Source organism: Orycteropus afer, unplaced genomic scaffold (assembly GCF_000298275.1).
Source record: "Orycteropus afer afer isolate SDZICR_OR568_19922 unplaced genomic scaffold, OryAfe1.0 scaffold00038, whole genome shotgun sequence".
NCBI classification, from domain to species: domain Eukaryota; kingdom Metazoa; phylum Chordata; class Mammalia; order Tubulidentata; family Orycteropodidae; genus Orycteropus; species Orycteropus afer.
In genome coordinates, this window is record NW_006921625.1 from 9,915,318 (window position 1) to 9,928,579 (window position 13,262).

At 58.1% G+C, this 13,262-nt stretch overlaps 1 protein-coding gene across 1 annotated transcript; it reads right to left on the reverse strand.

The window, feature by feature from the left end:
- Nucleotides 1–7,010: 7,010 nt before the first annotated feature.
- Nucleotides 7,011–8,668, reverse strand: HMX3 (H6 family homeobox 3). The gene is made up of 2 exons (XM_007936814.1): nt 8,284–8,668; nt 7,011–7,687 (listed from the first exon to the last, which is right to left on the reverse strand). The coding sequence occupies exons 1-2, from the start codon at nt 8,666–8,668 to the stop codon at nt 7,011–7,013; spliced, it is 1,062 nt and encodes a 353-aa protein (XP_007935005.1).
- Nucleotides 8,669–13,262: the final 4,594 nt, after the last annotated feature.

The following is a 13,262-nucleotide window of genomic DNA, read 5'->3' on the forward strand; positions in this document are numbered from 1 at the left end:
CTCTCTCTCTCTCTCTCACACACACACACACACACACACACACACACACTGTGCCAGAGAAGTGATGTCGGTGAGCGGCAAACAGAGGCGGGGAGGCCAGCAGCAGGGTTCAGGCGAACTCTGGCTCCCAGCCCCGGGGACACTGCCCTGGTCTCCCCTGGCTGGGCACTCGCGGGTCTCCCGCTCCTCTGACACCGACAGCGGTCACACCCACACCGCAGGGGCCGAGAAGGCCACGACCCGACTTTCCCCCGCCACCTTTCGAACATCCAGAGAGCCCTGAGAAGTCGCCAACAACTAAGGCCTAGACCTCTCTTCTGAGCCCAGCAAAATGTACTTCCAGGAAGCATGGGATCCAGGCACTCCCACCCCACCCACCCACCCACACACCTGGTCTCCGGGTCCCGACTGTGGCAACCCTTCAATTGCGTCTCCGCCCCCCCCCCCATCTCCGGATAGCTCCGCCTACAACGCAGTCCACTACCTTATTCAGTTTAACTGCCCTTATCCCCTGCTCAACTTTGGGATCCCCCCACCACACAACTCTCCTAGGAATTAGGCATCACCGGGTCCCAAGAAATGACAAACTTCCCGAGACAGGAAGGCCGCTTAAAGTTTAGGCCCCGAGATTATGCCGTTGCTCAAGATTAAAGCGACCCAGAGCAAACTTGCCGAGAAGCCCAGTAAAAATCGATCCTCTCTGCTCTGAGGCAGTTGGGAAATAGGCTGGCCGAGCGGGCCAATACTGGAAGAAGACTCCCTCCGAAATGACAGATGAAGCCATAAACTAGTTTGATCTTGGAATCAAGCTTCGATAAATATTAAACACAGTCTCCCCCCGCCCCTTAACGCGAGTGGATTATGATATATGGCGCGTCCAAACTTTAAAATAAGGAAATACCACAGAAAATGATGTCAATAAATTTTCTAAGTATAAACGTTGATTATGTTTCGATTTTCATTCAAGGGCCTCTGCTGTGCGTTCTTTGGTGCAAATGACATCTCGCAATAGGCTTTTGGGGAAAAGGGCTCCCTATTTGAAAAAGAGAGCCCCAGAGGTGTACAATTTATGTAATCTGCAGCTGGAAAATGAATTGTGTAATTTATTGGAAAACAGAAAGTCAGGAAGATTGGATCAGCATAGCCGAGTCCCGACACCCCCCCCCCCCATCCATCAAGTTCCAATTAACAGCCTAACCAGAGAGCTTTAATGGGTTTCCAATCTAGTGGCCTGATAGACTCATCAATTCCTCTGGGAGAAATTAAGAAAATCGACCGCCCCTTGGCGACGCAGTGTCATTCCTTTCTGCAACTATATGTCAAATTAAAAACACAATTAAAATTTAAACTGTTTCAATCAAAGGGTGCCCTGCAACCTATGTTTCACTTAATAGAACTTTGATGAAAATCTGATGCGTGCACTCCATCACCACGGGGGGGTGAGGCGGCCAAGGCGTTCAGGAGAGAAGGGGATCCTTGATATTTCTTTAAAACATTAGCACTCGGTGAGGCACACCAGGTGACTCCACCTAGCCGCTCCGGTGGCCCCGGGGTGTGCGCCGCGCACTGGGCTGTGCGCCCTGCCCTATCGCTGCTTCTCTCCATCCCTCCCTAGCTCCTTTGCCAGTCATCCACACAACCCAAAGGAAGCCCTCAGGAACCCCGGCGACCCAGACTTTGGCCCGTTTCGACTCGGAGAAGCACCGGCTTAGAGGAAGGGACCTAGACCGATACAACCAGTGTGTGTGGCCGGGGAACTCCCCGACCAGGCCACAGAAGCTTCCTGCACTCCCTTGCCTTGTGGTTCCGAAACCGCCCCGACACTCGAATGCGGACTCTATGGGCTCCTGGGTGGGGGGTGGGGAAGAATTCCAAGCGACAAATGGGTCCCAGTGAGGGCCAGCGCGGTGGATACGCTGCTATCCAGGGCTCAACTCCGCCGCAGTCGCAGCTCGCCGCCCTGTACGCCTCCGGTGCACTTTCGCAGAAGTGGCGCGCCGGGGTACAAGGACATCCCAAATCTCAATTTGAGATCCTGGTCGGAGGCACTCGGCAGAGCAACGAAGTACAGCAGCCCTGGCCTCTCTTCTGCCACCTCCCCAACTGTTTGCAGGTCAAAAGGTCAACACCCTCCATCCCGCACAGCCAGATGGGCGCACGCGCACACAAAGGCGTGCACACTTCCGAACGCCTACGCCCAGACTCATGGGTTCCGTGGCACCGAAAGCTGGGGCAGGCCCGCAGGCGGGGCCGGGTGCAGAGCGACGAGTGGGCAGGAAGCCAGGAGGAGGAGCCGCGCGGAGCGCCCCTGAGAGGCCACGTGGATGTGCGGGCGCAGGCCTTGTCCCCTGGGGCTGTAGAGCTGAGCGATGGACACCAAACCGGGATTTCGATGGGACTCGTGGTTCCTGTACCTTGGCCCCGCAGCGCATGGCCCAGTAGGTTTGTTTTCCCCTCAGCTACTTTACAGAGCCTAAGCTCAGGCCTCTCTGACTGAGAGCCTCCTCCCCATCACTGGGCCGGGGCATTAAGGCCGGGAGGGCTGGGGCAAAGAAAAGTCTCCGTGGCCAGAAGCGCGCGCCCAACACAGCCTCCGGCCTGCAGGGCGTTTCCAGAGGAGCTCAGGTGGCCACTTGCAGGGGTGGTAGCAGGAGCGCTAGGCCCGCACTCAAGGGGCTCAGCCGGGGAAGCCCAGCCAGAGAACCTAAGGTCGAAGGCCGCGTAGCCCTCGGGGCCGGGCTGCTCAAGCCCTGGCCTGCCCACCCAGCACCGGCAAAAGAGAAAGTAAATCCCACCAACCTTCTGGCCTCTTTCTCCTTCTCTCCACTCTACCTCCTGCCTCCCAAGGAAAGAGGGGTTATCTGGCCTAGGCCTCGCCTGGGCCCCTTAGCCAGTCACACCCAGTGGCAGGAGGCAGTTTATGTCTGTCTTGCTGTTTGCTATACACATACCCACACTATTTACTACCAAATAAAAGAAATACATCTGTGTTGCCAACAGAAACAGCTCACACGTCTCCCAGAGGCTCTCAGAGCCGCCACTTGGGGACCCTGCCTGAGAGTGAGGACCCCTGTTGGACTACCAGGTCTGCAGTGGGCTGGTGGCAGGCTTGCTGGTTGGCCCAGGTGCTTGTGAGGAGGGAGGGCCAGCATCCCGCTGAGGTTGTTCAGGCTCTGACAGCAGAGGTGGGAGGCACCTGCTCCCTGTCCAGTCCTTTCCTGTGGATTCTTCCTGACTGCCTTAGCCTGGGGCCAGCAGAGAAAACCAGCTGCCCAGGGTCACCTCAAAAAGGGTGCGCAGGACTGTGCCTTAGCGATAGCTGTGAAGCCAAGTACACAGATGAGTGGGTGAACCGGGAGCCTGTGGACATGGGTGTCTGTCCTGGTGTCTGCTACAACATCTAAATGCAGTTGTGTGTACAGGGCAGTGAATGTTTAACTCAGGTGGGAGATTACTCTGTGTGTTGTTTGCATGTGTATCTGTTTGGGTGGTGCACAGAGGGTTTAGCACGAAGACAATCCTGTGTACAGTGACTTGAGGATTAATCAGGTTGCAGATCGAAGAAAGCTCTGAAGTTGGGGTGAGCAGAGAGAAGGCTGGGCTCCACTATCTGAAGGGAGTGGAAGGGTAACGTGGGATGTCAATGCAGTGTTTTAGGATAGGGGATGCAGGCTGCTCAGCACGCTACATTGGACTAGGGTGCAGGAGGTCGGAGAGGAAGTTGGGAAAGCACTCCCACTGCCCCAAGTGCTCCTCTTCTGGTGAGTGGGCTCCACAGCCCAGGCAATCCCTGTGGAGGTGGCTGGGAGGGGAGGCGTTCTGGATGGGGGAAGATGACCCCAGCCAGCTCTCTGCGATGTGACAAGGCCACCAAGTGCTCCCTTGGCCTCTCCTGCCACAAAGGCCTCGGAAAGACAGGTCCTGTCTTGGATGCTGGCTGGTAGACCACTTTCTGGGCTCTGGATCCCCACAGCGGCTCAATGTCTCTGGTGCCAGGAGAGGGATCACCATCCCCACCCAACAGAAGGGAGTTAGAAATTCCACACCTAGACTGGCTTCCTGACTCACAAGCCATCCCCAGGTCACAACAGCACCAACCAGCACCCCTACCCTCAGTGAAGGCTGTGCCTGCAGGCAGTGGGGTGCACCTGTAGGAGGGGGCAGGAGAAATGGGACAAAGGATAAAGGTGCTGGGGGGGGGGAAGGACCAGTTATTTCTCAACTTTGTAAAGACCGGGTCAGTCAAGAACCGTTTTCCAGAATCCACACACAAATAGAGAAGTATATTCTTGGTGTTTGATAACATCATGTTCTGGCTGTAAAAATCTAAGAAAGTGTTTGCTATTGCAACATTATTTTTAATGAGCTGTTATTGGCCTGTCCCACAGTTAGTATTGCCAACAGTAAAAGGCATCACTCTGTTTGCAGGTAACACAAGGCACAACATATTTTGACCCCGAATTTCTGTTTATTTTTCATTTACGACACATGCTAGCGTTTTTATTCCAAACCAGAGAGAAATAAAGGGAGGTCTGTCTTCACTGGAGGCTAAAATTTTGTCATAAATACGCATGACGGTTTATTTGGGGGCGGTTTTCCATCAACAGAAAACGATACTCGACGTTTCAGCCAGAGTAGAATCAATTGTGTCGATTGCGTTTGAGAAACCAGCAAAGCGCTAGGAGAGGAACAGGAGCGCGGGCAGGCGCTCCCCAGCGGACGCGCCCTGCGCTGTACTCGCCGGGCTGCTCTGCGCCGTCTGCCGGGCTCTCCAGCTCTCTTCTGGATCCCCAGCTTCCAGCATGCCCTGCCAGGACCCCCAGCTCGGAGGCAGGCGGTAACGCAGGTTGGCGAGGGGCGACCCAGCACCGGCTTCCGCTGGCCGGCTGGTCGCACGCTTCCAGGCCGCCTGGAGCGCGCTGCGCGACAGGGCCAGAGAGCTCAGAAAGGCCGCCCTGGAGACATCGGGCCGCTGGACAGAGAAGGGCCTGGCCGTCTGAGACTAGGTCCTTGCTGTTCCCCGACACTCGCACTCCAGGACTGCGCCCCTGTATCTGCTGCCCCGGGAACAGTAGTTTCCCAGGGCCTGGGGAAGGTTCTCCACCCCGGAGCCGCAGTCCCCAGGACTAGTCGGTCTCCCTGGAGCTGCCTTCTCGCAGCCGGACTTCATCTCTTCCCGTCTCCACCTTAGAGGCTACCCGAGCCCATTAGGCTCCCAAGCCTCTGACCAGTGCCCACGGGTGCTCCGGCCAGAAGCGCGCGGCTCCGGGAGGGCCCGCGCGGCCTGGGAGCGAAGGCGAGGCTGTAGCCCTGCGCTCAGAAACAGCAGCCCGCGGAGTCTCTCCTCGCTTCGCTCGCTTTGGAAAACTAGATAAGCCTAGGTCCTCACCCCTTCCGCCCGCACCGCCCCCTGCTCGCAGGGCTTTGCAAGCCAGGGAATACTAGGCAGAAAGCTCCCCTGGTCGCAAACAAAGCCGCCTCTGTCCCTGCTGCCTCCAGGATTATAGGTCGTGCGTCCAGGTCGGACTGCGCGAGGGACCGCAGAGGCAGCAGAGAGCAAACAGCCAAGTCTCCGAGACACCTGCTTGGGGCAAACCTTCTGCAGTTACACACTCTGTAAAGGCTTCGCTTTTCTTTTTCTTATTCTTTTTTTAATTCAATTTCACGACAACATTCAGTGTAACAATATTTGGTGGGTTTTTTCTTTTTTCTTAAAAAGGAACTCAGCCCGGGCAGAGGTGGAGCGATGAGGGGAAAGGAAACAGAGTAACAGGTGTAGCAGACAGACGCAAAGGAAATGGAGGGGGTGGGAGCCAGGAGTCCGGCGGGCCGAGGGCAAACTTTACAAGAAAGCTGTACATTTATCAAATAAGTTAAAATTATCCTAAATTGATTGTCCTTCACTTAAAGCGCTCGAGTCTGACTAACTTCCTCCTTTTGCACACGCCACCTGCCCTCTTCCCCTTCCTCCCTCTGCTTGGTTTTGTCTTCCTACACAAACGACCGTGATCACACCGTGAAAACGCCTGCTTCCCTCCGCGGAGGAAGAAGAGAGCCGACAGGAGATTTTGCCCAATATTGCACAGGTCAAAATATAACAGTTGGGGTAGGATGAGGGAGAGGGGGAAAGAGAGTTTGCTTTTTCCTTTTACTATCGAAATCACGTTCCAAACAGAGAAGAAAATAACAGTAATATTGATAACAATTTACTGCAAGTGAACCGCCCCACACACCAAAAAAAAAAAAAAAAAAAACACCCTACTAATTAATAAGACCACTCAAAACGGGCCAGCTGTGGAGCAGATTCAATACACAGAATTCTGATTTGGGCTGCCTTTTCTCTTTAAACACTGAGTTCGAGAATCCCTCGGTCACCGTGGGTATAACTGGAGGGGCAATGGCGACAGACCCGTCCCAGTGGGAACAGCGGCCTGAGTAGGGGTGCTCTTGAGAAGTGTGTTCTGATTCTGAAAATTGGGAAGGATAATTGACTGGGCGGAACCGTACCCAGAAGTCCAGAAATAAAGGTAGTACAATACGGATTTGCTCTCTCCGGACTTCTGAAGACACTTTTATAGAAAATGAATAAACTAGAAGGATTCGTATTTGCGCTTATTTTCCTCCTATGACAGTAAAAGCAAAAAGCCACAGCGCAGTGCAATTTTTCTTTCTTTCTTTCTTTCTTTTTTAGTGGGAGGACTGGACATTTTACAAAAGCTTTCAGACGAAATATTTGATCCGGAACTTTTGTTTTCTTCCTCTTTTCTCTTAATATAAACCAAAACCAAAATTAAGAGGAGAAGCGCCTCAAATCCAATAGGGGTGAATTGCACGAAAATGCGTTGCAAATACTTACAAAACGCTACCGATTTGGGGAGAGGAGGCCGGGCCCGCGCACCCGAAGCCCCGGGTTCCAAAGGCCGCTGGACGACTCGGCGCCCTCCACCCGGCCGGCAGCCCAGCCCAGTCTTCTCCCGGGGCCGGGCGCTCCTCCCCTCCTTTCCTGGGGCTCAGACGGGCCGCAGTAGCGGCACAGACGAGACCACCGGATGCGAGTAGTAGACCGGATGCGGGAAGGTGAGCAGCGGCTGGCTGACCGGCACCGGGGCGCCCGCGGCCGCCGCGGCCGCCGCGCCCTCGGCCGCCGAGTTCTCGTGGTAGAGGATGGGCACCCGCACGATGCGCTGCGCCGCGGCGTGGCTCAGGTTGGCCGCCTCCAGCTCGGCCGCCAGCTGCCGCTTCCACTTGTTGCGGCGGTTCTGGAACCAGATCTTCACCTGCGTCTCGGTGAGGTGCAGTGACGCGGCCAGGCCCGCGCGCTCCGAGCTGCTCAGGTAGCGCTTCATGTCGAAGGTGGACTCGAGCTGGAAGACCTGGCTGCGCGAGAAGACCGTGCGCGTCTTCTTCTTGCGGCACGCCGGCTTCTTCTCCGGGCTCTCGGCGCCCTTCTTCCAGTCCTCGGCGCCCGGCGCCGCCGCCGCCGCGCCCACGCTCGCCCCGGCTGCGCCCGGCGCCGCCTCGCTCTCCTTCTTGCCTTCCTCCGAGTCGCTCTCTTCCAGAATGATCTCGTCCGGGCTCTTGGAATCCAGCTCCTTGTGGTCGGGGTCGACCTTGAGCAGCGGCTCGGGGGAGTCGCGGTCGGTGCCGGAGGCGGGGGAGGAGTCTCGCAGGAGGGCCTTCTCGGAGGCTGCGGACAGACAGACAGACGGACGCACACACACGCACACCGACACAGCCTTCAGCCAGGCCCAGCACCTGGGGCAGCAGCCTGCCCATCCCGCGCTGGCCGCCGGCTCCGACCCCGAGGCCTCTTTGCCCCCTCGGGCCTCCTCTTTCCCGGCCGGGTCAGACTGGGGACCCACGTCCTGGGACCCTCCTCCCCCCCAGGACGAGCGAGAGGGACCTGGCTGGGCACTGTGCGGCCTCTTCCTTCTTTGCCGTTAGGTCCTCCGCCAAGGGCCCAGGGAGGGATTCGCCTTGACGCGGGGGCCTTCCTGATGGCCCCCGGTTCCAGGCCGGCTGTGTCCTCTGCTCCGGCTGCGGGCAGTCCCCCAGTTCGCGCCCGAAGCCACTTTACCGGGGTCGCGCCGCGCCCCGAGCTCCAACTCCACTTTTTTTTTCTCCCCAAGTGGGACTGGGTGCCCGGGCCGCGCAACCGAGCGCGTGGCCAGGAGGGGCAGGCAGGGGCCAACAGCGAACCCCAGGGCGGCAGGGAGCGGCAAGCGCGGGGCGGGGCTGGGACCCGCGCGAGGGGGCAACGAAAGTTTAAAGAGAGGTCGATACCTTCGGGTCGCGGGAGGAGGCCGCTGGCGGGGGTCAGGGTGTAGGGGTACCACCAGGCCGGGGAGCGCTCCAGGTAGTGCGCGGGCAAGGCAAACCTCTGCGCCGGGATCTCAAAGCGAGGGAAAGCCAGGTCGCCCACCTGCGAGAGCGCGAAGCCCGCGGTGCCCTCCAGGGCCCCTTTGGCCGCCGCGGCGGCGGCGACGGCCGAGGCCGGCGCGAAGAGCGTCCGTGGGGGCGGCTGCGGCTTGGGGGGCGGCCGGTGGTGGTCTCCGTTGAGTAAGTTCTTGATGGAGAACGGGGACTCCTTGGGCGCGGGCGGCGGGGGAGGCTGCGGCGGGGGTTGCGCGCTGGCGGCGCTGGGGGCGTCCGGCCCGGGCTCCGGCATAGTCCCCTCTCCTCCGGGTCCCCGAGAGGGAGGGAGCGGGACAGACGGGCGGCCGGGCGAGCTGGCAGGAGGTTGGAAATCAGACCATCAAAGGAACTCCACTAAGGGGCGCAAAGAAGGGGGCCGCCCCGGGCGGGAATCGAGCGACGGAAGGGCGGGGTGAGGCCCGAGCCGGGGCGGGCGCGCATAAGGGAGGGGGCAGCGGGTGGGGAGCGGCCGGGCCGCTGCTCCGAGGGAGCGGGGCGGCGAGGCGGCGAGGCGGCGGCAGCTCCCGGGGAGGAGGCGGCGAGCGCAGTCCCGGGCTTGGGGCTGCGTCAATCCGGCGCCGGATGCTAATGATGAAATCAAAATGTCATCCGAGTTAAATGCGGGGACTATACGGCGATTGGGCGCGTACAAAGGCAAATGGGATTAGGCAGGCGAAGGCGCAGCCGAGCCCCGGCCCCGCAGCCGCCTCCGCCACCGCCCCCTCTACGCCTTCGCTCGGATTTTGGCGCTTTGGCTTCGGGCTATAAGAGCCCGCCTGTTATTGGCTTTATATAGTCCAATTAGGCAGCAAATGAGGACAAGCCTATTAGCACAAAAGGATGTTGGCTCCCACTAAAGGGGCACTCGGAGCGCTCGGGCGAGCGCAGGAGGCGAGCGAGGGACGCGGAGCCGGCGGCGCCCCCGGTCGGAGCGCACTGACAGCCGCGGCGCCCAGAGCCTGCGCCGCCCTCTCCCCCCTGCGGCTCGGGGACCGGATTCGCGCCGCCCGGCCTGCGGGAGGGGGCGGGGCGGGCGCGGCCCGCCCGGGTCACCTCGGGGTTATCCGCGCTCGCAGCTGCCTCTCCCCCGCCCCCAGGGGCCTGCCCGGGGCCCGCCGCCCCCACGCGGCTGGAGAGCCAAACCGCGCGGGCCCAGGCGGCAGGCAGCGACCTCTGGCCCGCGGCAAACTTGAAACTTCCCTACCCTTTGGGGTCCGGCGGCCTCAGCATTTTCGCCAAAGCCTGCCACGAAGTGTGCACCAAGAAGGAGTGGATCCCCCACCCACCATCTAGCCGATAGGAAAGGAATCGGGGTGGAAGTTCTTGCAGTGAGTCCTTGGGCTCAGGAGTCCGCGTGGCCTTGGGCTTTGGTGCTGGCCAACAGAAGAGTGAGCCTTTCAGCAGGAGCATGAAAGGGTGTGCGTCTCCGCGCACCCGCGTGGGCGCGCAGAGCCGGCCCAAGCCCGCACGGTCACTCGGAGGAGCCGCTAGGGCAGCAGCGTCCGGGCACCGACGTATGTGTTCCGAAGGGCACTGCTGGCCTCTGACCGCCGCTGCCCAAGGCTCGGAAACGAACTTCGAGCCCGCGGCACTTTCTCCCGGGAAGACTCTCCGGTCAGCATTTGGAGCTGCTAACGCTTCGAACGGATCCATGCGAAACGAGAGGCACTGCGACGTACCTTCCTCGGCCGCAGCAGTGGCAGAGACGCCCGCAGCATGTCCCTGTGGTCATCAGGTCTGCAGAGAACCCGGTGTGGCCTGTGAGGGAGAAAGCTGGGTCGGTCACTCGACTCCTTCGGCCTTAAAGATAACTTCCGGGTCTGTCAAGCAGTTCGTGGGGCAGGCATTGAAGACTTTAAACTTAGGGATCAAATAAATCCGAATTGCTCGTGGGGTCACTTCCCAAGACACAGGTGGCAAAGAGGCCATCACCCTCACTCTGCCTTGGGGAAGGCCTATTCACCCGAGGTCTTCTTGTGCCCCCCGTTTCATTTTCATTAGGACAAGCTCTCGCCTAATTGGCGATGTAGCCACTTTGGGTCCCCAGTTGGTAAGTTTTCTTTTCTGGTCCCGGGGCTTAGGACCCTCCACCACCAACTCTAGATGAGTGCGTTTACTGTTTCCTTCGGCAAACATTCGTCTATAATTGTTGTTGTTGTTATGTGCCGTCGAGTCCGACCGACGCGACTCATAGCGACCCCTCCTTGGGTTTCCGAGGCAGTATCACTACGGAAGTAGATTGCCCAACCTTCCTTCCGAGTATAGTAGCGTCCCCCATTTTCACACGGGGAACCTGGAAGCACTGTAAATGACGCTACCATAAACCATTCGTGTGGTTATTGCCTCCTTCCATTTGTACAGGGCTTTACCGCATTGTAAAATGCTACACCATCCACATCCTGAGTTGGAACTAATCACAGCCCTGAGACTCAAACAGGGTGCTCTCACGCTCGGATTTTATAGAAGGAAGTAGGCACCCAGAGAGGTAGAGACCGGGCCAAGATCACCCGGCGGGTGATGGACGCCCCGCGACATTTTCGGCACAATCGCAGAAATAGCTCGGCGCGCGCAGGTCTACGCTGGTTGTGGTTGGGCCTGCACCCGGCGGCCACGTGGCCCAGGACGCTTCCGAGAAGCCTCTGCGTGCTTGCGCGTGCGGGAGACGCGCTCGGTACGGGGCAGAAGCTTGCAGACTTGACCGAAGTTCTGACCCCTAGAAAGTGCCTTGAAACTGAGATGTGAGGGAAGGCTTCCAGTCTCCTGGGGGGGGGGGGGGGGGAAAGAAGGTCCAGCAGACGTCGCGGAAAAGGCCGCGAGGGTTCTGGCTGGGCAGGTGGACTCTTCGCTTAAAGCAACGTGGGGACCAGACCCAGGTTGGCGGGAGGAGAGGCCTGGACAGCTGCCCCTTGCACCCTGCTGCGCAGCTACCTGATCCTCCCTCCCCATTGTCACCCTAAACTCTCCCACTGTCTCCCCCACGCAGGGACGCGCAGGTGCACTGGTATGTGCGCGCGTTTTAACAGGGGAGAAGCGGGGTTTCTTGGTGTCAGCACCTCGGGCACCTCCCCCGAGTTTCAGGGATGTTGCTTCCAGTAGATCTTTCTTTTCTTTCTGCCATGAGCAAGCCCGTGGGTGCCTGGCCCGGGGTACGGGCACAGCCCCTTATTCGCCCTCTGGCGAGGACTGGCTAGGGGTCACCGCGCGCCTTTGCTGACTTGAGCCTACGCCTCCGTTCAAAGCCAGGCAAACAGCGCCCTCTATGGGACATCCTCTTAACCAAACCTGCTGGCCGGGCCGGAGAACCAGTCTGGGTGCAAAGCATTTAAAGTCAGGGCGGTGTTACCTTTCCTGGCCACGACCAGAGAGGAAAAGCATTTTATTTCTGGGTTCCGGGAGAAGCAGGGGGTAAAATCATCGCAGGTGTCTGCCGACCTTTATCTTGCCACCCTTAGGAAGTGGACTCGCCTGCCTCTCAGGCCCCGCCGTGCCCTGTCCCTGTTTTAGAGCCGTTCTAGTTTCCCTTTGTGATCTGCCCTTTAGGGACCCGTCCTGCAGCGCAGATGTGAACTCTCGGGGTGGGGTGGGGGTCGGAGGGTGGCTGCCTTGTGTATCTGGCCCCAGGACTCGGCACACGGTCTCGCAGGGAGTGGGCGCTCAGCAACAGACGTGTTCATGCAGGAGTAAGTGAGTGGGTGAATGAATGAATGGATATGAATGCACAGACCTCATTGCAGGGCACTGGCCCAGTTCATGAGGGTCCTTCAGAAGGCCTGATCGTACCCCAAATCAATTTTTAAAAATGTTGGTGGACACCTGGTGAATTTGATGGCATGTTTCACAAAACCTAGAGGAGCCCCAGGCAAAGGACTCCTGGAGGGGCCCTCACAGGTTGGCTGATGGCCAGGTGGAGCAGACCGTCTGTCCTTCTCCCCAGTGGAATAAGGGACCAAGGGGCCAGAGAGGCCCTGGAGCAGCCCAGTGATGAACATTCAACTTTCATACAAAAGAATGAAGTCTGGCAAAGGGGTGCTTAGATGACACCCTCACCCCCACCCACCCATATACACATATGCACACCCCCCACGTGTCCATATACACATATGCACACATTGTTTCAACTGGGACAGCCAGGTTTTTCTAATGTCAAACCATTGGGTAGGTTTGACCCGCCAACCTTTCCGTTAGCAGCCAGTAGTGCTTCACAGTGCTCCTTATGTGCACACAGGTAGGTCAGTAAGCAGGGGCTGCTGCTGCTGCTGATTTTTTAAAAGTGATTTGGGTGAAAGTTTACACAGCAAATTCACTTTCCGTACAGCAGTCACATACACTGTGTCTCATGACATTGACTACAATTTACCCCAATGCAACAGCTCCCCTCCCACTTCCTCATAGTTACCTCTTCCCTGTGTCCTTTCCTCCATGCACTCCTGCCCCCTCAACTGTCTCCCTGTGCATACACAGCCCTTCTATTGTCCCATGATTGACCTCTCCAAGGAGTGTATCCACCTAGTATAAATGTTCAGCTCATATGTCTGTCTTTTGTTTGGCTGGAAGCCACAGGAGTGGGTTCAATTCCAGACCTGAAGGGCAGCTAGGGGCCATAGTCTCAGTGGTTTCAACAGGCTCTATCAGACCAGCAAACCTGGTCCTTTTTTTTTTTTTTTCCAAATGATTTTGAGTTTTGTTCCACATTACTCTCCCATTCTATCCGGGGTCTCCTACATAGATCCCCCTCTGAGTGGTTGACAGTGGTAGCCAGGCACCATCTAGTTCTTTTGGTCTCATGGTCGTATAGGCTGAGGATCGCATGGAATACCAGTCTCCAGGACTAAATTGTTTCCATGCAT